We start from the raw sequence: 21,861 nt of genomic DNA, 5'->3' as shown, positions 1-21,861 counted from the left end.
AAAAAAAAAAGATAAAGAAAGGAAAAATATTATCCAATGGTGGAAATTTGGGTATAAGCACCAAGGAGGAAGACACATTTGGGGGGAAGGGACCAAAGGAAAGAGCTATCAAAGTCAACAATTCAGATCTCACCAAGTGAATGTTCAGTGCAGCCCCCCCAAACCTGGTCCCTGAGCTCCCAGCCCGCCTGAGGCCTGCCCAGGGGCCAGGAATGGCCATCATCCCAGTAGGAGGTTCCAGTCCCAAGACTGCCATACAGCCCTGCCCATTCCACATCCCTCATCCCCAACAAAGGACTCCAACCTCCAAACTGCTAACAACAGAGATTTTAATGCAAAAGGCACAGTGTGAGGCTGCGATCATTAAGCATCGTCATACCTAAGGGCCCAGCAAGCTGAGCAAAAGCAGCAGGGACCACTTCCCCACCACGGGGCACCTGGAGGAGGGGGGCATCCAGTCTTTGGCATGGTGCCTAGGGGCAAGAAGTGACTCTAGCATGGTCCTCTGGGGGTACTGCCACCAAGGGGCAGTTCTTTGGTCTGGAAAAACAGTCAGTGCAAATGTCCAGGGGTAGAGCTCTTGGGGGAGTCAAGGTGGCACAGTGTCCCAAGGTTGGGCAGTCTCTGGAGAGTCGCTCACCCCTCATGGGCAACAGGTGGGCTTCTTTTTGCTAGCAGTTAGGTAGAGGTTGTTGTCATCACTGTTGATGCCTGAAGAAGGGTGAGAAATATATGAATCAGAGGTTGGAGATTCCCCATGAGCTCTGCCACCCTCATCCAGGCGGGCACTCACGGACAACATCCCCAATGCGCCGGGCCCCTGATTTCTCCAGCTCAGCTAGCACGTTGGCCTCAAAGGTCAGCGCCGCCACCCGGAAAAAGAATTCCCGGACATTTTCACCTAACACAGGGAGCAGATAGGTGCTCAGGGGCAGTTCTAGGCCTGGGGTCATTGGGCACAGCTGAAAGGCAGGCATGCCACAGCGCAAGGCCTGAAGCCTCTTACTCACCAGTGAGAGATGAGACTGCCCAGTACTCAGCCTTCATCTCTTGGGCCACCTTGAGTGCATCTCTCTCCATTAGCACGTACTGAGCAGGAGTCTTAGGGAAAGTCAAAGTCAGATGGGGGAGGGTTCCCTCACCAAGTTGGGAAGTCCCCCCACTGGCACACTCACACTCAAGTCCTTCTTAGAACCCACGAGGAAGAGAAGCACGCCAGAAGGGTCATTCTCCTTGAGGGCATCAGCTAGCCATTGCCTGCCAGATGGGAGACATAGAGGGATGAGTGAGTTGGGCAGGATCCTTCTGCTGACACTCATATGCCCAATTACCCTCTCTGCTCCTAGATGCATTCTTCCCTTCCCTACCATGCCCCTGACCACCCATCTTTCCTGAACCCTCTCTTCTCAGAGCCCCATTATATTTCAACATCCCCACATACTTGGTATGTTCCAGGGAGGCCACATCATTCAGGTTGAAGACAATGATGATGGCTGGAAAGAGGCAGAAACAGTCTCAGGGTGATGGGGAAGGCGCTCCTGGCTCATTTCCACAATACCCCAGCCCTAGATTAGAGACCAGGTGCACCCACCCTCCCCACTTCGCCCAGCCCCTTACCTTGAGCTCCTCGGTAGTACGTTGAGGCAATGCATTTGAACCTCTCCTGTCCAGCGGTATCCCAGCTGGGAGGAAAGGGGGGTGAAACACAGGTATGGGGGTGGGCAGTAGGTGGGGTTTAGGTGCTGGAGGAAGAAATGGCTAAAAGGGGTGCAGGAAGCACTTACAGCTGCAGACTGAAGGGGACACCCAACACCTCAAATCGTTCCATCTCAAAGTCCACTCCAATGGTGGCCTTGTAATTCTTATCAAAGGTGTTTTTGCAGAACCTAAGGGGGTACCAGATGCTGTGGCCCTGAGCCCAGCCCACCTGGCCAGGCCCAGCCCCACCCTGCCCAGCCCAACCCAGCTCAGCTCTAGCACCCTCTTACCTATTAATGAGACAAGTCTTCCCCACCGACAGGTCCCCCACCACAATGACCTTGGAGATCTTAAATCTGCTGGACACAAGAGGGGACAGGAGGAATGGGTACTAGCTCTTTCACGTCTAGGGAGTCCCAATTCTCCCTAGTAGGTCCATCAGGTAACCCAGGCTGCAGTTGTCATAGACAAGGCCTCCTAGGCAGCTTGCCTAGACAAATGTGCTGGCAAGGAGTGTTCTGTGCTTCAGTATCAGAGAGCCATGCATTTGAGTCCCAGCTCTCACACTTACTAGCTGTGTGACTCTGGGCATGTTATTTAGCCTGTCTCAGTTTCAACATTTGTTAAGTGGAGTTTTAGAGTACATTTTATTGGGTTGTTGTGAAGGTTAAGAGATAAATGTTCCATATTTTGAACCATATCCTCCCCCCACATACACAGACACACCCATACATACATACATTGTAACATTTCTGAAATCAGGAAACAGCTTAAAAATAATGGTGTTTTCCTTTTACTAAAAGCCAGTAATAGTATCCAACCCACTGCCTGGCACACAGTAAGAGCTCCATTAATGGTGGCAACTGTTATTAGTATTCCCCCCCCTTTTTTTTTTACCCACAATGAGACTCATCCCTAAAGGCACAGCTCCTGCCCTGGGGCTCAAATAGATTAGGTATGTGGAAAACTGAGCCGTGACCACCCCCTCATGTTGGACAGCTTCTTTGTGTCAGAAATTTAACTGCCCAACCCCATCTCATCGGACTCAACACAACCTCGCTGGGAAGAAAGAGATCAACACAGGGGCATAAAAAGGGGGAATAACCGTATCACTGGTAGATGCTGCAATAGAGAGCCCCAAGAGAGTGGATGTTACCCTTGCTTTGACTGCAGTTTCCTGAGACTTCCTTTCTTTGTTTTCGGTGTCTCCAACTCACCCCACGGTGCCTGTCCGGTGCTCCTGGCAGGCGCAGGTGACGCGGGGGTGGAAGTCTTTGTGCACGTGCAAAGCGGCCTCCTTCCTCAGGCACTGACAGGGATGCAAGAGGGTGGGACTTACCCACTCCTGGCCCCTGTCCCACAGCCAAGCTGCCCGGGGCTGAGGGTGGGGAGGGGACCACCCAGAAGCAGCAGGCCTAGCTGGGCTGCAGGGCTGGGCCCAAGCCTCTAACTGGTCTGGTGCCGCCTCCTCCCCGCCCATATACCACCGAAGCCAGAAGTCCGACGTGGCTCTGGCGCCTACCTGGGGCAGCTCCGCCAGGACGCGATCCCTCCGCACCGGCGCCAGAATGTTCATCTTGCCTGCGGCCTTGCGGGGCGCCCAGAGAAGGCGCGGAGGCTTGATTTGCCCCAGCGACCTGGGCCCGTGGAGACCCGACAATTACCCGAGACCGAGGTGTCCCGACTATAACTCGGGGCCACGGGGACCCTACGGGATCCCGCGGCCTCGGGGACTCTACGACCACCGCAGGCCACGGGGATGAGACAATCACCCGCGGCCCGGGCGAACCCACAATCACCCGGGCCCGGGGAGTCCCGAAGACGACTCGGGGGCGTGGAGACCCCTCAGCCGCCAAATGGGGGCGAGGAGTCCCGTCCGGGGGGTCCCGGACCCGCGCAGACCCTACAATAACTCGAGGCCGGATAGTTCCGACAATAACTCGAGGCCGCGGAGACCCGACGACAACTCGGGGTTGAGGCGGCCCCACCATAACAGAACGGCCCGGGGACGCGGAGCGGCCCCGCCACACGGGGTCAGTGTGGGCAGGGACAGCGCTGCGAAGCCTGCGTGCTGCTGGAGGGGGCGAGGGGCCCAGTCGGCTGCAGGGCCTCGCGTCCCAATCGGCTCTCCCTCTGCGAGCGCTGTAACTTGATCCCCGGAAATTCCTGGAGAAGGGCCGCCCCCTGCCCCTCTCCCGGCAGCTCCTGGCCTCTCAGCCTGCCCCAGCCTCCCCCTCCTCTGCTCCTCCCTGCATTGCCCCAGTTCAGGTTCCCGGGCTAGACGCCTCACTGGGTACCAGGACCGCCCCCACCCAGGCTGGAACCCGCCCTGATCGGGAACTCCAGGTCGCTCTGCCCTGCACCTCTGTGCCCGGCTGCGCCTCCACAGACACCCTTACCCTGCCGAATTAGTGATGGGGGATCGGGGATTGCTGCTCAGCATCTGGCTGCCGCAGGACCGGCGGGGAGGGATAAAGGAGGAGAAAAGGGGCCCAAGGAGAGGCGGCGCTTCCCTCCTCAACTCCAGGCCCAGGACGTGACTCATAGAGTCGGCCCCCGCTCGCCCTTCTGCCCTGGGAGGTGGGGTGGAGGGGCGTACAAGGGGTGCCACGGTCGGAGCTGGATGCCCACCATGGAGAGAGACGTCCGAGGTCTGGTGTCTTTTCCTCGAAGGCTATCTTGTAGATTAAGGGGTGCAGAGGCTGAAGACCAAACTGCCTGCCTGGATGGAGGATAAAAGGAGGGTAGATGGACCGGGAACTCCGCCCTTTGGGGAGGGAGGTCACTGCTCCGGAACCTGGGGACCCCTCTCTGGTATGGGCGTTCTTCGTGCTGACCCCTTTGGAATTTTCCCAAGGACAACTTTTCCATTTTGCAGTTCTGCAGGGTAGAAGAGGGGGTAGCACAGAACAAATCTCACCGTCAAAAGGGAAATCTGGTTCCAAGAGGCGAGGGGGAAGATAGAACGGGCGGGGTGAAGGCGGGGTAGACACAGACCCTCAGAGAAGCGAACCAGAGCATTACAATAAACCTCGCTGTGTGTTCGGAACTGAATTTGAAGATGCAAAGATGACTGGGGCAGGGAAGGAAGACTAAGGGAGGGGACCGTGAATGGAATTATTCACAAGAAGAATTAGCGAATGCTGCAGAAATCTGTTCGCAATATTGGTAGAGTTTCAAGAGTATTATCGGGAAAACGCATAAAATCTGACTGTCAAGGTAAAGAGGGGCGATGTGGCCACCTTCTACCTCCTCTGATATTTTCCTCCTCCCCTGTACCTGACTTGACTTTTTCTGCCAGCAAATCACCGTTATTGACAAGGAACGTCTCTTCTTTTGACCTCAGTTTCCACCAATGTTCGAGGGTGTTGGGCCTGACAAATTCTGCTCTAAAGTTCTAGAACAGGGGTGTCAAAACTTTTTTCAACGTTTTTCACCAAGGGCCGTATGCGGTAAAATACACAAACAGCCGGGCCACTCACTTGAGGTGAAGTATATATTGCCTCACCTGGTTTATTTAAGTAAACTAAATATATTTTTGGAATTTGCTGCAGGCCAATTAACAATGGACTGCGGACCGCAGTTGGCCCGAGGGCCACAGTTTTGACACCCCTGTTCTAGTACTTTGCTTCACTCTCCCTGAGTCAATCTTAACTATATTCATTTTAGTTTCCAGTGCTACTGGTTGTCTCCTGGAACTGCAATCCTCTTCCCTGAAGTAGCTCAAGATGGTAAGCACGCAGGACCAGACACAGCGACAGCCGAGTACACTCGCGGCCGCATAAACACGTCTCCAAAAAACTACAACCCCCAAGAAGCTTTACTGTCTAAAGAGGGGAGGGGTGACGCATGCTTAGTCCTCCTCCCGAGGAGACTAAACCTAACTACCATTCCCGGCGGGCGCCGCGCTACAGATTACCCAATCAGCTTTAAGGAGGAAGCATCGCGAGTCTTCGGTGAGACGTGACTCTATAAGCCCATGGGAACGGGTCTCGGAAACCCTTTTCACGAAGATGGCGCCGAAAGCGAAGAAGGAAGGTGTGTGGTGGGTCTGGGGTGCCACAGCTGGCTGGCTGGGGATCCCCGCAGAATAAACGAACTGAAAGGACGGCGACTGGGCCAGGACTTGGGGTGTCGGCTCCGGAGCTGCTCCTTGCGTCTCGGCCACGCTGCGGCGCGTGGGCCCAGCCGCATGGGCTGGGCTATAGTAAAGAGGGTTGGGAGGCAAGCTGACAGCCAGATAGTCGACTCTCGGGAGCTATACGTATTCACCGGCTGTAGCTTCATGTCTCCAGACCTGTAAGGAATTAGTGCCCTCAACTATACTGACTTTCTTTTTATCTCATGTTAGACGGGAGCTATATACCTTCCCTGGGTGGCTGTGCGATGGTATATATAAAATTGTTAGTACGCATCCTGACAAGTATCAAGCGTTTGATCATTGCTAGTTAGTCGTATCCCTGAATTTACTCCAAGTTTGCCCCCAGTATCGTGCATATGATGGAAAAATTTTAACCACCTGAGACTTAATGATGTCTTCAAAGGAACCACTGATGCACATGTGGCCTGGGGCGCCCACTACCGGTCTTGAGGCCGGAAGTGATCGATTTCTGAATCCAGCACCCTCGTTTTCTTTCTGTCTCAGCCCCTGCCCCTCCCAAAGCCGAAGCCAAAGCGAAGGCTTTGAAGGCAAAGAAAGCAGTCCTAAAAGGCGTCCACAGCCACAAAAAAAAGAAGATCCGGACGTCGCCCACCTTCCGAAGGCCCAAGACACTGCGGCTCCGAAGGCAGCCTAAATATCCTCGGAAGAGCGCTCCCAGGAGAAACAAGTCAGTACGGGCCCGAACCCTTGAAATGATGTTTGAGTATCCTCCATTGGTGATTAACGAAATTTACCAAACTTAGAGCATAGCTCCTCAAAAACATTAGTACTTAAAGTTCTTCCCTAATGGGGGATATTGTTAATGCCCTATTTAAGAACAAGGTGAGTGTTTTTACAATATTGGCAGGAATTGTTTAAAACAACCCAGAGTTAACTGCCAAGGTTAATTGTTAGATTAATTATCGTTTTATATGTTGTCGGAGTTTTAATGTCCTCTTTCTTGGGAGTATAACGTGGGACTTAGATATTCTGTGTTTTGGGAGTTCCAGGTTTAGTTCATTCCTCATAGCATTTGTAGGGAGTTGTTCTCGATGGTGAGGATGTGGGGTAGTTCTAGGTTGATAAAGGAGATTCATTTATTTGCACTGGGCTGCGAGGTCCTGAAACGGTGTATGGAAGCTTCTTTCATTCACTCTGTTTTTTACACTTGGGTAATGGTTAGGGGGAAATAGGCAAAAGGTTAGGGTAGTTGAGTATTTTGGTGTCATGCTGCTCTTAGTAACTGAATTTAGAAACCCCAGATTATAGCCATGGTGGTAGTTGCCACCAATGGGTTTGCTTCTCCCACTGCTTCCTAAGAAAAGGCAGAAGTATGGGTTGTGTCTGTGAGGGAAAGCACTTGGTAAGACTTTTTACCCCCATTTAGACCTAGAATTTAATGAAAGGTTGAGACCTGATCTCTAGCTTCAAAATGGAAAGGTAGTGTCTGTAAGTAGAGAGCCTTGCTTCTCTGAATATCAGGGAGAAAGCTGTGTTATAGGTGTGCTCAGGCCACTGTAAGTTTAACCTGAACTGTAAATGAAAGTTGCTCTCAAGAATTGATGACCCTTAAACCAATTTTCTGCAACCAGAGTGGGCAGAAATGGTCTACCCAGCCTCAGAGTAAAGGACAAACATTCTTTGGAACCCAAGCCTGGGTTTCAAGGTGCCGTAGTCTAGCTTTGTACTCTTGGGGTAAGTCGTTCAACTTCTCAATTCTCAAATTTCATCCAGAAATTTGCCCTTTAGAAATGAGATCAAATAAAAAATGAAGGTTTGGAACTCAAAGATGATTCTATAATCACTTAAAGGATGAAAGCCCTTCAAGTGAAAGAACGTGCATATGGTTTTCCTCTCAGGCCGAGGCTCCAGGTCCCTACGTTTCAGGGTGCAGATGATGACACAGTTAAGCGACCAAAGTCTGACAAAAATGATTCCTACCACATTGTCTGATGCACCTGGAATTCAAAAGAGGGCCCATCCCTTCTGGGTTCAGGCCAGGTGACCCCATTTTACCTCCCCAGGCTTGATCACTATGCCATCATCAAATTCCCCCTAACTACGGAGTCAGCCATGAAGAAGATAGAAGACAACAATACACTGGTGTTCATTGTGGATGTCAAGGCCAACAAGCACCAGATCAAACAGGCTGTGAAGAAGCTCTATGACATTGACGTGGCCAAGGTCAACACCCTGATCAGGTGAGTGGGGCCCCATGGGATGGGGAGGAGGCTGGGGCCTCAGCCAGGAGCCAGGAAACCTGAACAGCATGAAATTCCTTGATGTTTTTGGGATCAGAATTAGATTTCAGAGTGTGCAAGCCTTGAGAAATGAGCAACCCCTGCTGTAGTTATAGTCCTTTGTATGGACTATGGACTTTGAGGAATCAACAGCTGTCCTGCCTGTAGGGCTTAATTTATATGTGGGGTTGGGGCTCATTTTCTTGATTCCTACCTCTAGACAGTGGTGAGTCCTAGAGTAAAATATATGTCAAATTACCTGGATGTAAATGTCCTGTGGTGTTTCCCATAAAAGGAAATTTGCTGGCTTTGTAGCTTAGTGGCTTCCCTACCCTCCTGCGCAGATGATGGAAAAAAATCACTATTTGGAAAAGAATGACATGAACAAAGGAACCGCTGATGCGCCAGAAGATGGGGCAGGTTCTTGGGGCAGTGAAGGCGACGGGACTAATGAAGCCTTTCTCCTCCACCCCAGGCCTGATGGAGAGAAGAAGGCGTATGTTCGACTGGCTCCTGACTATGATGCTTTGGATGTTGCCAACAAAGTAAGCTTCCTTTGCTAGGAACTCCTTCACACCCACCCCCTGGGCGCAAATGGTGTGTCTGTTTCCGACCAAAGCCTGACTTTTGCTGATTAGTCGTAACTGACCGACTGCGCTCCTATCTTTAATAGGCCCTGCCCTGTGCCCACATTTTGCTTTATAACCTTGACATTCCAGCTTAATCTTCATATTTCAACTCCTAGTAACAAAGCTCCCTTTTGTTTTTCAGATTGGAATCATCTAAACTGAGTCCAGCTGGCTAATTCTAAATACAAACGTTTTTCACTGTATATTTGTCTCTTTATGTTGATTTCTGGTTGTGCTGGGGGGAGGCCATACTTTGGTATACTTGTACACAATAAACAGGGTTTACGCAAGACTCGTGTACATAACCCTGTTGGAACACTCAGCTCCATCATGGCACTATACTTGCTATAATCCTGGTGGGTGGGAGCTCAGATAGCAGATATTTGTGACTCAGACTAGGGTTGTCCTGAGACAACTAGTACTTGTCTCTATCACAGGGGTAAGAGAACAAGCAAGAGGTTTTATAAGAACCCTTAACTTTATCTCTGGCGAAGAGGCTTTGTATGAAACCAATACCAAGAGTTTTTATTAGCATCCATTTCAGGGCAGTGTGGGTTGGCTGGCTCTCACGTAGCACCTTGTCCCCACACCCACCTACCATGTCCAACCGGTCTGTCGGCTTCACTCACCCCTTGCCCAAGAAAGGACAAGGACTTCAGAGTATTTTCATTAGTGTTTTCAATAGTGGGTGCAGGCTTGAAAGGTGGGGAGGCTGGATGCCCCAGGTTTGGGGCTCATCTCCCTTGATTGTGTTTTTTGTCCTTGCCACAAGTCCCAGGCTCTGTGCCTCTTACTCCGTCAAGAATTTGTCTTTGTGTTGTTGGCTGGGTACTCGGTCAGGGCAGAAATCAGAGCGGAGGAGGCGGGAAAAATAGATGAGAATCATAATATCCAGCATGAGCAGGATACCCAGCAGAAAGGTGCCCTGGGTCCTCTGGCCTGCATATTGCAGGAAAAAATAGGTGAGGTAGGCCTGAGGGGCCAGGCGGAAGAGAAAATACATGACCAAGTTGACATACTTGTTGATCCGGTAAAGGAGGAGGTCCTGGGCATTGTTGATCTTCATCATCATACGGATGGTGAGGAAGATGTTGCTGACCTCCACCAGCAGCGTTAGGACGCCCCCACCTACAAACTTGCTCCAAAAGATGCCTGAAAAAAAGGCACCCATGGCCTAGAAGGCAAAGGAGAGAACAGATTAGGAAACAGATTCCCTAAGGCTTTACTGGAAGTTGGTGGGAGTATCAAGGTTACCAAACAGGGCTAGAAAATCTTCCCATCTGCTTCTGGCATACAATTGAATGTACCATTAAATTTTGATCCCTGCGTGGAGTTTATAGTCTAAGGAGGTACTAGGTAAGGCTATGGATTGCTGGCCTCAAAATAGTGAACCAAGGGTACAAAGGTAGGGCCAACCCTTAGTATCCTAGCATGGGAAGGCAAAGGACACCGTGGGAATGGGGTTAAGAAAAGATGGTCTTCCCCTTCCCAGTTTCAGAAAGGCCGCTGAGACTGAAGTTGCTAGCACCAGGCCTATACCACAACCCCTGCTTCTCACCATGACATGATGGACGAGGTATTCCCAAGAAGCTCGAGCCTGACGACTAACCACAATGTCCACAGTGTCGTGGATGAAATACCCTAGTGGAGGGATGGGGGAAGAGGTCAGGAAGGGGATTTAAGGAGTTTCTCCCTGTTCTCCACCTTCTTAATGCTTATTGGGCAAGACTTACCTGTGGAGAAGCAAACGAGCAGATAGCCAGAAAGCGACCATGCCGTCTCAATCTCCACCAGCATTTCGGGGGTCTGCCATACACTGGGAAGGGAGGGAAGAAGGCAGGCACTCATCTTCCCATTCCCAAGGACCCTCAACTCACAATTACCCAAGCCAGTCCCAGGAGAGTCTGCGCTCCCACTATAGACTGGGAACCGAGGAGGGGTTTGGCTGAAACCCAGGTGTCTCCCGTTTCCCAGGTGAGAGCCTCTTTCCCTGGGGCCGATGCAGTTCCCGATTGGTTACAAGTAATCATGTGAGACTGCATAACCTCAGCCCCCCGTGATCGGGAGAGTAACGGCGGGATCCCCTAGCCACCTTCACTCCCCCGGTCCTTCACTCACCACAGCAGTGCCCAGATCCCTGACACAATGGAATGGGCAAAGGAGACGAGCAGGTTGTGCCAGCGCCAGGTGCGCAGGGGGTCGGCTTGCACGTGCGCCGGGAGAGGCAGGCGAGAGAGCGCGCGCCGGAGCGCCCGGAAGGTCAGCGTGGCGCCGAGGAGCAGCGGCAGGGCGGGGTGTAGCAATGGGGGCATGCTGGCCCTCCCAGCCGTCGGTCTGTCCGCCCTCTAGGCGGCCTCCTCGGGCTGTACGGGGAACTGGGCTCCCTCTCGGGCCAGTCCACCCGGGTCGCCTATCCCGCCGGCCGCCAGCCTCACACAGTTTTTCGCAGAGCCCTTTAGGCCCCTTTGCTCCTCCCGTTCCCTCCCAGAGGGCCTCTGCCCCCGCCCCTAGTCGCCCGCGCCCCCGCCCCGCCCAGTCCTCTTGCCCCCGCCCCTCGGGCGCCTTTGCTGCGCGGAGGGCGCGAGCCCCATTTCCCGGGGGGGGGGGCGGGGGGGGCCTCCCGCGTCTTGCCTGGCTCCCGCAGACTTCGGGCGAAAGGGGGCAGTCCTGGGGCACCGCCACGGAGGTACCCCTCTCTGGCGCCTCCCGACTGCCGACTTTCTGGTTCGCTTGGCCTCATTAACCCGCGTCCCCACTTTCCCCGGGGCCACCGGCTCCCCCGCCTGGGCGGGTATTGTGAGAACTCTCTCCGCCCTCAACTCCTTTCTGGGTAGAGCTGGGCAGGACTCGTCACACACCCACGTCTTTTAAACCCGGGTCCTGGGGATGTATCGGAGCCCCGCCTCCGACAACGATTTCTGCCCAGACCCCGTTCTTCCACTGGGTCGCTACCGTAGCGTCCTCAGACTAGAGATGGACCTGCTTACCTGCTTCTACGCGCCCGGCACATAGTCGGTTCCCAGAAACTGTTGACTAACCCATCACCATCCCTCCTCCCAGCCCGCTCTTGAGCTCCTGGGGCCGAGCTGCTGTCACAATCCTCCCTCAGGCAGTCCCAGCTCTCTTCTCCTAGCTCCTTGGAGGCTGGAGCAGGGAAGACCGCCCGTTTGTCCAGGCTGCTAGGGTGACCCTCACTCTTCAGGCCAGTGGCCTGGAGTAGTTGCGTATTCTAGCCACTAGGTGTCAGCCTGTCCTCACTGTGGCGTAGTATCCCCTCCAGCTTCCAAAGGAATGAGGTGGTTGTTTTTGCGGGAGAGTTGCAGGCCGTAAACCGGCGCACCCCGGAGCGGCTAAGAGCCGAGTCGGGAGTGGAAGAGGAGGAGGAGTAAAGGGGGAGGAGGGGCGCGAGGAAAACGGTGCTTTGAGAGGAAGGAAAAGCCAGAAGCCTGGGGCGCCAGAGATCCAGGGACTAAGAGGTTTGGGTGTTTGCTCGGCCTCCCCTGGTGGCTCCCAGATTACACATTAACCCGTGTGAGGTATCCTGAGTCAACCAAGGCCCAATCGGTTTCTAGGTGAGAGCACGAGTGTCCCGGATGAGCGGCTTTCCCCCCCTGCACTCCCCTTTGCTCACAGGGCAGCTTTGTCCACTAGCCAACACCGGCCTAAGCCTGTGAGGGGCCCTCCTGAGGCCCTTCTAGTGGTCATCCCACATAGGCAGATTTGGGCACTTTCGAAGGGTGGGGTCGGAGCAAAGATAAACACCTCATTCCTCACATTCCTCACCCACTCGGAAACAGGGACACTATCCCTTAGCTAATCACCACCCCCTTGCTCCTTAACTGAGCTTTTGTGGACTCTGCTGAGCAGAAGGTACCACCGAGACACCTGGAATTAAACTCACTTCTGGTCAAGACCCTAAACACTCGTACTAACTAGCCCCCTACCTCTGGGCAGAAGCCTGAACCCATATCGGCCAAACGGCTGTTGTTCCTCCTCTTCCTCTTTCAGATAATCTATTTTCCTCCCATCTTCCTCTAAAGAGGTTCTCCCTAGTTGAGCTTTGAAGGGAGATTACCCCGCGGTGGGTTGTGTGTTCAGCTGGGGGTTGAGTGTGCTGACGAGCTCGGTGTTCACTAGTCGGGACAGTCTGGGGACCGTATCATATCCTCCCTAGGTGATTCAACTTGCGCAGGTCGGGGTTTCCCCTGTTCCGCCCTAGGCAAATATGAAACTAACCCAGCTCCCTACCCCCCAGAGTGAGGGTGCTGAAGCTCCAAGTTCAGTCTGCATCCCAGTGAGAATCTTCTGTCTCTTTCTGAAACAGCGTCACTAGTGGCCAAAAAGGGAGTCAGAGAAAGGACGTCCCTGCTTCCCACCCTCACTCGGCCTGCGCAGGGCACCCCTCCAGTCTAAGGAAGCTTTGCGAGGACCGGATGCGGCCACAGGTGTGGGAAGTGGCTGGTTACGTGCAGGCCATTGAGAAGCGCGCCAAGAAATGGCATGTCGTCCCATTTCTTCCTTGGACCCTGGAAAAGCGACCCTTCGGACCAGGCTTGCAGGAACGGTGCCAATCAGCAAAGAGAGACGCGAGGCTGAACCAACACCTAGCTCCACTTGCTCCGCCCCACAATTATTTTGCTGTGTAGGGGCGTGGCTCTGGAGTGGGCGGGTCCGCGCACGCGCAGCGTCTGAGTGTGGGGGTTCCGGAAATGCGACTGGGAAATGAGATGGAGAAGTACGAGAAGATCCGAGTGGTGGGGAGAGGTGCCTTCGGGTGAGCCAGGGCTCTTGGGGAAGGAAATTGCTCGGGGAGAGGGAAAATAAACCCCAACTCTGTCCGCGAAATTATTGCCGGGTTAGCTCCAACCCCAAGGCGTGAATGCCCACTCTGGGAAGCCCCGCCCAAGCTTCCGGTCCCAGTCCTGGCTGGGAGACTCCGCCCCTAAGGAGGTCACGCCCCGGCAAACCTTTGCGCCCCTCAGAGTTCTGTTTGATTCCTTACTCATTCCATCAACAGATACCGGTATTGAGCGCCTACTATACGCGTCAGGCTCTCGGCCATGGGTATACAGTTAAGACCAAAACAGTTGTGATCTTTTCCCTTTCGGAGCTTACAGACTATAGGAAAAACATACAATAAACCACACAGTGTTAAAGCCGTTATTTAAGAAGCTGCGAGAATAAGGTACAACACCAGGGAAGTAATTATTTGGGGTGGTAGAGGAAAATTTCTCCGAGAGGTGAAGTATAAAGCCAAGGATTGAGGAGTGAGGATCAGTCCTTGAGGAAGGTGAAGGCAGAGCTTTTCGGGTGGAGGACACAGCATATGTGAAGATGCTCACGTGGAAAAATTCAGAATATTCAAGGAACTGAGAAAAAGACTAGTATAGTTGGAATGTAGCGAGCAAGCTGAAGAATGCTATAAAATGTGAGGGAGAGACCCTCCCTCCCTCACATGTATTGGCCTTGTAGGCTCAGGAATGAGATTTTGGCCTTGTAGGCTCAGGTTGAATTTATTTGCCATGTAAAAGGAAAACGTTTAAGCAGAGGATGTGGTCGTGATATGATTTGCATTTTAAAAATATCACTCTGGCTGCTGTGTGGAGTTTAGATTTGAGGTTGACAAGAATGAAAGTGACCATCTTGAAAGGTAGTGCAGTATTTTAGGCGAGAAATGATGATTGGGCCGACGGTTACAGCAGAGGACACCGAGGAAAATGGATGGGTTCACAATATTTTGGAGGCAGAAACAGGATTTACTGATGTGTTAGTGTGAAATGGAGAAAAGATTCTGCCATGATTTTCAGGTATGATTTTCAGGTGTGCCATGATTTTCTGGCTTTAATAACTATTTGCTGAGATGGAAGAGACTAAGGAAGGAAAGATTTGGGGGGCAGGAATCAAGAGTTTTATTAATATTTTGAATTTGTTAAAATTTAGGATGCTAGTGAGCCATTCAGGTAGAGATGCAAAACACATAGTTGGATATATGAGTCGGGCTCAGAGGAGAGGCCTGAACTGGAGAGATACAAAGTGGATACTTAGATGATCATCTTAGAGTCTATTCATTCAGCAGATACTTACTGAGCTCCTGCCATGTGCTGGGGCATGTACTAGGCTATGCACTAGGGATAGAGTGGAGAACAAGAACCCTGCTTTTATGGACACTGACCACAGATTTGGAAGAAAATAATAATGTGAATGGCTTCCACTCATTGAGCACTTTTGATGGGCCAGGCACTTTGCTAAGTCCCTTACGTGCATTTTCATATTTGATCCTCTCAACCTGTGAGGTCAGTTCTATTTTTCGGATGATGATGTCACGTAATCCAAGACCAGATAACTAGTAAGAGGAAGAGCCAGGATTTGAACCCAGGCAGTTGAAATTTAGAAAGATGAATCCTAACTTTGCCTCATTGTGGCTGTAGAGAAACTGAGTCTCAAATAAGTTAAATGATTTGTTCAAGGTCTTACAGAGTTTGTGGTTAGTCCTCCCCATTCCGAAACTCAGGGTTCTGTGCGCTTAGTTAGATGACCTCTTAGTCTGGGTGCCATTCCCCTCTCTTAAGTCTAGTCACCATCCAGTCGTCAGGTCTGCCCAACCTGATATGTGGCTGGAAGCTCAGATGGTACCCACTGTGGGGCTCTGTGTCCTCAGGATTGTACACCTGTGTCTGCGCAAGGCGGACCAGAAGCTGGTCATCATCAAGCAGATCCCAGTGGAGCAGATGACCAAGGAAGAGCGGCAGGCAGCCCAGAATGAGTGCCAGGTCCTCAAGCTGCTCAACCACCCCAATGTCATCGAGTACTACGAGAACTTCCTGGAGGACAAGGCTCTCATGATCGCCATGGAATACGCACCAGGTGGGCCAGACTCAGACTCCTTGCACTGGCCTGGCTCCAAGGGCCTGTCACCTCGGCGAGGAGGCAGACACAGACCAGCCAGCTGCCTTCCTTGGAATGGGCTTGGCTGAGCGTCAGAGGTGTAGAGTTCTGACCCCAGTAGTGTGATGCTGGCAGGCCCTTGCCCTGTCTGGGTCTTTAGTTTTATAAAAGCCAAGTCTCAGGCCTGGAAAAGCCTGGATCTTGACTAGTCCCTTGCGGCTGCAGGCGGCACCCTGGCTGAGTTCATCCAAAAGCGCTGTAATTCCTTGCTGGAGGAGGAGACCATCCTGCACTTCTTTGTTCAGATCCTGCTCGCGCTGCATCACGTACACACCCACCTTATCCTGCACCGGGACCTCAAGACCCAAAACATCCTTCTTGATAAACACCGCATGGTCGTTAAGATTGGTGACTTTGGCATCTCCAAGATCCTTAGCAGCAAGAGCAAGGCCTACACGGTGCCTGGGCATGGAGGGGACCTCAGGGGTGCTGGAGGTTTGGAGGGCCAAGGTGCACTCTGCAACCCTATCTCTCACCACACCCCCCAAGACCTCGGGCCCTTAGCCCCTGGCTGGGTAGTCCTGCAAGAGGAAGCACTTTGGCCTGCTTTGGGGAGAAGCTGTCTCCACATGGGCCTCGGTCTTCCCTCCCTGGGCTGTAATATTAACTTCCCTCTTGCAGGTGGTGGGTACTCCATGCTACATCTCCCCCGAACTGTGTGAGGGCAAGCCCTACAACCAGAAGAGTGACATCTGGGCTCTGGGCTGTGTCCTCTATGAGCTGGCCAGCCTCAAGAGGGCCTTCGAGGCAGCGGTGAGTAAGCTCCCCTAAGGAATCGACTGGGAGAGCTCCGTCTCCCTTTCTCTGAAGTCCTCAGCTCCACCTGCTTTTGTGTTTCTTCTCTTGTGGCTGAGTCATGTCGCCCTCATCAGACTGGTGGATGACCCCAGAGCAGGGCTGTGGCTTCCCTCAGACTATGCGTTCCTGAGGGTAGGGCTTGGGTCCCTCCTTAAAACTGAGGACTCCTGACGGCAGGGCTTTCCCATCAGATTAGAGACCCTCCTAAAGGCAAAACTTAAGTTTTCCCAACAACTTGAGGTTTCTGAGGACATAGCTGCAGCTCCCCTATCAGAGGTTCTTGATAGCAGGGTTTGGGTCCCCTGTCATCCTGGGAGTCCCCTCACCAGACTAAAGGCTCCTGACCGCAGGGCTGTGATCACCCATCAGACAAGGGGCTGGGGCTGAAGCTGGGGGTGCTGTTACCAAAGAGTCTAGCCTGAGACTCTGGCCCACCCAACTTGATGCCTTCACAGAACCTGCCAGCACTGGTGCTAAAGATTATGAGTGGCACCTTTGCGCCCATCTCTGACCGGTACAGCCCTGAGCTGCGCCAGCTGATCCTGAGTCTGCTCAGCTTGGAGCCGGCACAGCGGCCACCGCTCAGCCACATCATGGCGCAGCCCCTCTGCATCCGCGCCCTCCTCAACCTGCACACCGACGTGGGCAGCGTCCGCATGCGGAGGCCTGTGCAGGGAGTGGGGGAGGGGTTCCTGGGCAGAAGGGGGCACCCAGTGGGGGCATAGTAAGGCTGCGGCAGAAGGGCCTGTAGGGCAAGTCCTCCATTTCTGCATGTGGAAATGCCAGGGAGGGTCCGTGTCCTGAAGCCACCCTTTGTCCTGCAGGGCAGAGAAGTCCCTGGCCACCGGGCCACCCATGACCCCTGGCAGCACCGGTGTCAGGACCACCAGCGCCCGCTGCAGGGGTAAGTCCAGTGGACCTTCCGGGTCCCCTTGGACACCATGCCATTCCCACCTGTTTAATAGGCCTGATGAGCTGTTCCCACAGGTGTCCCCCGGGGACCTGTGCGGCCAGCCATTCCACCACCATTGTCATCGGTGTACACGTGGGGTGGTGGGCTTAGCGCTCCACTGCGGCTGCCAATGCTTAACACAGAGGTGGTCCAGGTGGCCGCTGGACGCACACAGAAGGCCGGTGTCACACGCTCTGGGCGCCTCATCCTGTGGGAGGTGAGCAGGCTGGGGCGGGCCTGGAGTGGGGGTAGGGTCACCACAAGGAAGGGGGCACTCAGGAGCCACTCCCTCCCTCCCCTGTCACCCCCCCAGGCCCCGCCCCTAGGTGCTGGAGGGGGTGCTCTCCTTCCAGGGGCAGTGGAACAGCAGCAGCCCCAGTTTGTTTCACGGTTCCTCGAGGGCCAGTCAGGCGTGACCATAAAGCAGGTGGCCTGCGGGGACCTCTTCACAGCCTGCCTGACTGGTGAGCCTGTCCGGAGACTACCCTGTGGGGACCCCACTCTGAGAAGGGCCCCCAGAGTAACTTCCCTCTTTGCCAGTCATTTACAAACTGCTCACTTAATAATGCTTCTATCTACTGGTTATTGAGCACCAGGAGTTTACTTACACAGTCGCTTTTTCACTACAGGCCTAGAAAAGTAGATGTGGTATCCTCATTTGACAGATGTGGAACTAAGGCTCAGGGCTAAGTCACTTGTCCAAAGTCACACACCTGGGAAGAGAGACCCCTGTCTTTCTTCTCTCCCCTATCGCATTCTTCCAGCCCTAGCCTCCAACTAACTTTATTGCTTCTCCAACCCAAGGTTGGATTGGTCTCTCTGGAAAGACAGCCTAATCTCTCTCCTGTCCCTTTCCTCCCTGCCCCTCTTCCCAGATCGAGGTATCATCATGACCTTTGGCAGTGGCAGCAATGGGTGCCTAGGCCATGGCAGCCTCAATGACATCAGCCAGGCAGGTGTTGTGTGTACCTTGGGAGGAGAAGTGGGGAGATGGCAAGGAGCCCACATCTGAGAGCTGACACCCAGGTGGGGGGCAGGGGAATCCCCAGTAACCACAAGTCCCTCTAGCTCTCAGACTGTACCTGTTCTGGGAAGCATGAGGGGAAGTAGAGAAAGACCAGACTTCCCCAATGGTTGTAGTGTGTGTGTGTGTGTGTGTGTGTGTGTGTGTGTGTGTGTGTGAGTGGGGGGGCATTAAAGGGACAGCTATCTCATGAGAATTTGCAGCCTCCAACTTCATCCTTACATGGGATGCTGATTCCAGGCCCCTTATCCATAGTGTCCCCCTGCTTCTCTCTCTCTCTAGCCTACGATTGTGGAGGCCCTGCTGGGCTATGAGATGCTGCAGGTGGCCTGCGGGGCCTCTCACGTGCTGGCCCTGTCCACTGAGCGCGAACTATTTGCTTGGGGCCGCGGAGATGGTGGTAAGCTCTCCACCCTGTTCCACCTCATAGCACCTCCAGCCATGATGTGTCCCCCTTTATACCCACCTTCTACCCCACGGCCCGGTTTCTTCTCCCTCTTTTCTCTCTGATTCCATTCATTTATTCACGCACCTAACCTGTATTGCACATCCACTGTGTGCCAATGCTGTGCTGGGTGCTGAGACACGATGAACAAAATGTCGCTCCTTCCAGTGCTTATGATGTAATGAGGGAGATTTCATTCAGCCAACAGAATTCACTGTGGCCCTGTCTGGGTCAGGCATCATCAGGCTGGGCATTGACACTAGAGGTGACTTAGACAGGGTTCCTGTCCTCCTGGAGGGCTCAGTCTGATGGAGGGAGGGATGGCATCATCATGACAGAGGACAGACAGCATCAGGGTTCCACCCAAGGAATGGCAAGGGACTCCACCTGGAGGAGGTAATGGTAGTATCTGAACATGGCCTTAAAGGAGAAGTAAGATTTTGTCCCAAAGAGGGGCCAAGGATGCACATTTCAGGTTACAGACTTTAAAACAAGGGCTATAGCAAGAGACAAGGGCATCTTGTAGTGATAAAAGGATCAATCCGACAAGAGGACACAGCTCTGAAACATCAATGTACTCAACGCTGTTACTGCCTCTGTGGGTCCTTGTCCTGGCGTCACCAACCCTAACACTCACTAACCCCATCCCGGGGTTTCTCCTTGTAGGCCGGCTGGGACTAGGCACCAGGGAGTCCCATAACTGCCCTCAGCAGGTGCCCATGCCCCCAGGACAGGAAGCCCAGAAGGTGGTATGTGGCATTGACTCGTCCATGATCCTCACTGTGCCTGGCCAAGCTCTGGCCTGTGGGAGCAACAGGTAAATAGGTGCCCCAGGATGACTTGCCTGCCCCCTTGCCTTTCCGGGCTGCTAATGCTCCATCTGTCATTGCCTAACCCCCACTAGAGATTAGAACTGAGGAGGGCTGAAGGAGCTGTGGTCCAGCCCAGGGTGGGATCTGACCCCTGGTGCACCAGCTCCTGCCCAGATATGTGGGGCAGGACACTCTACACAAACGGTGTCCTTTGGACTCGGCTTCTGGCTCTGCCTTCAGGTTCAACAAGTTGGGCCTGGACCAGCTCTCCCTGGGGGAGGAGCCTGCTCCCCACCAGCAAGTGGAGGAGGCTCTGAGCTTCACACCACTAGGTTCTGCACCCCTGGACCAGGAGGCCCTGCTGAGTGTGGACCTGGGCACTGCTCATTCAGCTGCTGTGACTGGTGAGTAGGACCTGGACACAGGAGGCCAGAGGTGGATGCTCCTGGCCTGCTTGGGACCTCAGCTGAGGTGCCCCTTTCCTTCCTTCACTCTCTCCCCTACAGCCTCTGGTGACTGCTATACTTTTGGCAGCAATCAGCATGGGCAGTTGGGTACCAGTGCTCGCCGGGTCAGCCGGGCACCTTGTCAAGTCCAAGGCCTCCAGGGCATCAAGATAGTGATGGTGGCCTGCGGGGATGCCTTCACTGTGGCCATTGGGACAGGTGATGAGTGGGCACTGTGGGGACAGAAAGAGTTGTGGGCAGGCCCATGGGCGATGGGGAGTTATGCTCAGGGCTGTTGAACTCAGCAACCTCATATTGGGGCCAGTATGGCAATCTGGGAGGACCGTTGCTTGATAAGCTGTGTCCTCTTCCTGTTTCCCTCCTTGGGATTCTCTTTGGCAGAAGGTGAAGTGTACTCTTGGGGCAAAGGGGCCCGAGGTCGACTGGGAAGGAGGGATGAGGATGCTGGACTCCCTCGGCCAGTGCAGCTGGATGAGACACACCCCTACACAGTGACGTCTGTGTCCTGTTGCCATGGAAACACTCTCCTGGCTGTTCGCCGTGAGTTATAACAGGGTTAACCCACCTGGCCCCTACCCACATCCACGTCCTCAGTGGTCACAGCCCAGATTAATGAAAGCAGAAGCTGTGGGGTAAAACTGAGCTTCCTGTCTGGGGTGGGCAAGGGTGGGTGATTCGGGGCTTCATTGAAGGGCTGCCTTCACTACTTCCCAAGGGTGCAAATGCATCCTTTCTCCTCCTGCCCCCAGTCTAGTTTAGTTTGGACTAATATTTCTGATGTGGCAGGGTCCAGAGTCCAGCGCCCAGTGTGGGAGCAGAGGTGGAGGTGGGTGACACTTGCTAGAGGCACTGCCCTCTGGGAGGCTGCAGGGGTTTCTCTTTTATACTCTCCAGCCATCACAGATGAGCCAGTCCCCCCGTGAGGCACCTGGATACACCTGTGGACCCCTTGATGTTGCTATTCCTCTGAATGTTCTTGAAAAGTACAGGTGCCTGAGGCGTGACTGTCCCCACCCACCAGCTCCCTGGATTGTAACCAATGGGGTATAAGAACCAGTGAAGCCCTTGCTCCCCTGGATTGTGTCCAATGAGGTATAAGAACCAGTGAAGCCCTGAATATGTAAAACTCAACTCACCCTATTCCCCCAGCACCTCTCTTTTTCCTCCCCACCCCTTCTTAAGTCATTGTCCGCAGGGTTCAACCTAGCTAGAACTGGAAGCCAGACCTAATCTTTGGAAGCTAGGTGGTCTTCAGAGCCTTGGCAGAAAAATGCTGGAGGTGGCTTTGGCTCCATCTAGACCCTGCCCCTAGCCTGGTTACAAAATGTGCTCCTGGTGTCCACTGGAAGAGCAGCTCAGTACTTTGGAGCAGGGCAAGCCAGGGCCTGCTTGGACTGGCCATTCCAGCGGCCCAGCCTCTGCATTGCCTGGGGCAGGGAGGTCAGAGCCCAGTCACCACCCCCACTCCTATATCCTGAGGCAGGGATTTGTACAACTTCTGAGTGTCTCCCTTCTGCAGGAGGGAGTGTATCACCCAGCCCGCAATATAATGCAAAGGGAATCCCTGCAGAAGGTTGTCCCTCACCCCTGGCCATTCCCCCAAAACAGGTTGGGGGAAAGGGTAGCTGGTTCTACTAGATCAGTTCCCAGATGACTGGGAAGTAGCGCCAATAAAAATAACAGCTGCCTGCCTAGAGTGTGGTCTCTTCA

The 21,861-nt window shown here is 53.5% G+C and overlaps 4 protein-coding genes and 4 non-coding genes across 15 annotated transcripts; 6 read left to right on the top strand and 2 right to left on the bottom strand.

Annotated features, from left to right (window-relative positions):
* Positions 1-312: 312 nt before the first annotated feature.
* RAB34 (RAB34, member RAS oncogene family) lies at positions 313-4,348 on the bottom strand. 3 transcript variants are annotated; one of them, XM_074320203.1, is made up of 11 exons: positions 4,330-4,348; positions 3,221-3,335; positions 2,916-3,007; positions 1,989-2,057; positions 1,785-1,886; positions 1,618-1,682; positions 1,442-1,493; positions 1,176-1,257; positions 1,011-1,101; positions 794-901; positions 313-711 (listed from the first exon to the last, which is right to left on the bottom strand). In XM_074320203.1, the coding sequence occupies exons 2-11, from the start codon at positions 3,272-3,274 to the stop codon at positions 644-646; spliced, it is 783 nt and encodes a 260-aa protein (XP_074176304.1). In that variant the 5' UTR covers positions 3,275-3,335; positions 4,330-4,348; the 3' UTR covers positions 313-643. The 3 variants fall into 3 exon arrangements, with proteins under 3 accessions (XP_074176304.1, XP_074176302.1, XP_074176303.1); XM_074320201.1 differs by lacking the exon at positions 4,330-4,348 and adding an exon at positions 4,098-4,275; XM_074320202.1 differs by lacking the exon at positions 4,330-4,348 and adding an exon at positions 4,098-4,275 and having other exon boundaries at positions 1,989-2,054.
* Positions 4,349-5,597: 1,249 nt separating this feature from the next.
* RPL23A (ribosomal protein L23a) lies at positions 5,598-8,911 on the top strand. 2 transcript variants are annotated; one of them, XR_012492255.1, is made up of 5 exons: positions 5,598-5,736; positions 6,344-6,527; positions 7,864-8,040; positions 8,424-8,624; positions 8,851-8,911. XR_012492255.1 is itself a non-coding variant. In XM_074320205.1 (5 exons), the coding sequence occupies exons 1-5, from the start codon at positions 5,712-5,714 to the stop codon at positions 8,863-8,865; spliced, it is 471 nt and encodes a 156-aa protein (XP_074176306.1). In that variant the 5' UTR covers positions 5,598-5,711; the 3' UTR covers positions 8,866-8,911. The 2 variants fall into 2 exon arrangements, 1 of the variants encoding a protein (XP_074176306.1); XM_074320205.1 differs by having other exon boundaries at positions 8,555-8,624.
* LOC141569035 (small nucleolar RNA SNORD42) lies at positions 6,190-6,257 on the top strand. Its single transcript, XR_012492429.1, has one exon. It is a non-coding gene; the product is annotated as a small nucleolar RNA SNORD42 (small nucleolar RNA).
* LOC141569041 (small nucleolar RNA Z17) lies at positions 7,727-7,798 on the top strand. Its single transcript, XR_012492435.1, has one exon. It is a non-coding gene; the product is annotated as a small nucleolar RNA Z17 (small nucleolar RNA).
* On the top strand, positions 8,418-8,484 carry LOC141569036 (small nucleolar RNA SNORD42). Its single transcript, XR_012492430.1, has one exon. It is a non-coding gene; the product is annotated as a small nucleolar RNA SNORD42 (small nucleolar RNA).
* Positions 8,667-8,738, top strand: LOC141569042 (small nucleolar RNA Z17). The gene has a single exon (XR_012492436.1). It is a non-coding gene; the product is annotated as a small nucleolar RNA Z17 (small nucleolar RNA).
* Positions 8,912-9,206: 295 nt separating the features above from the next.
* On the bottom strand, positions 9,207-12,046 carry TLCD1 (TLC domain containing 1). 3 transcript variants are annotated; one of them, XM_019739523.2, is made up of 5 exons: positions 10,827-11,689; positions 10,442-10,524; positions 10,267-10,349; positions 9,728-9,882; positions 9,207-9,647 (listed from the first exon to the last, which is right to left on the bottom strand). In XM_019739523.2, the coding sequence occupies exons 1-5, from the start codon at positions 11,018-11,020 to the stop codon at positions 9,557-9,559; spliced, it is 606 nt and encodes a 201-aa protein (XP_019595082.1). In that variant the 5' UTR covers positions 11,021-11,689; the 3' UTR covers positions 9,207-9,556. The 3 variants fall into 3 exon arrangements, with proteins under 3 accessions (XP_019595082.1, XP_074176305.1, XP_019595080.1); XM_074320204.1 differs by lacking the exon at positions 10,827-11,689 and adding an exon at positions 11,696-12,046 and having other exon boundaries at positions 9,207-9,882; XM_019739521.2 differs by having other exon boundaries at positions 9,207-9,882.
* Positions 12,047-13,016: 970 nt separating this feature from the next.
* NEK8 (NIMA related kinase 8) lies at positions 13,017-21,845 on the top strand. 3 transcript variants are annotated; one of them, XM_019739517.2, is made up of 15 exons: positions 13,017-13,482; positions 15,367-15,572; positions 15,819-16,051; positions 16,275-16,406; positions 16,907-17,115; positions 17,276-17,355; positions 17,439-17,620; positions 17,717-17,867; positions 18,279-18,355; positions 18,710-18,827; positions 19,539-19,689; positions 19,925-20,088; positions 20,191-20,349; positions 20,533-20,691; positions 21,046-21,845. In XM_019739517.2, exons 1-15 carry the CDS (start codon positions 13,418-13,420, stop codon positions 21,072-21,074), a joined length of 2,115 nt encoding a protein of 704 aa, XP_019595076.1. In that variant the 5' UTR covers positions 13,017-13,417; the 3' UTR covers positions 21,075-21,845. The 3 variants fall into 3 exon arrangements, with proteins under 3 accessions (XP_019595076.1, XP_019595078.1, XP_019595077.1); XM_019739519.2 differs by lacking the exon at positions 13,017-13,482 and adding an exon at positions 13,609-13,893; XM_019739518.2 differs by lacking the exon at positions 13,017-13,482 and adding an exon at positions 14,196-14,515.
* The last annotated feature ends 16 nt before the right edge of the window (positions 21,846-21,861 follow it).

This window comes from Rhinolophus sinicus, linkage group LG15 (genome assembly GCF_036562045.2).
Source record: "Rhinolophus sinicus isolate RSC01 linkage group LG15, ASM3656204v1, whole genome shotgun sequence".
Taxonomy (NCBI): Eukaryota; Metazoa; Chordata; class Mammalia; order Chiroptera; family Rhinolophidae; genus Rhinolophus; species Rhinolophus sinicus.
The sequence above is the reverse complement of the archived record's forward strand: the minus strand, read 5'-3'. Positions and strand labels throughout refer to the sequence as shown.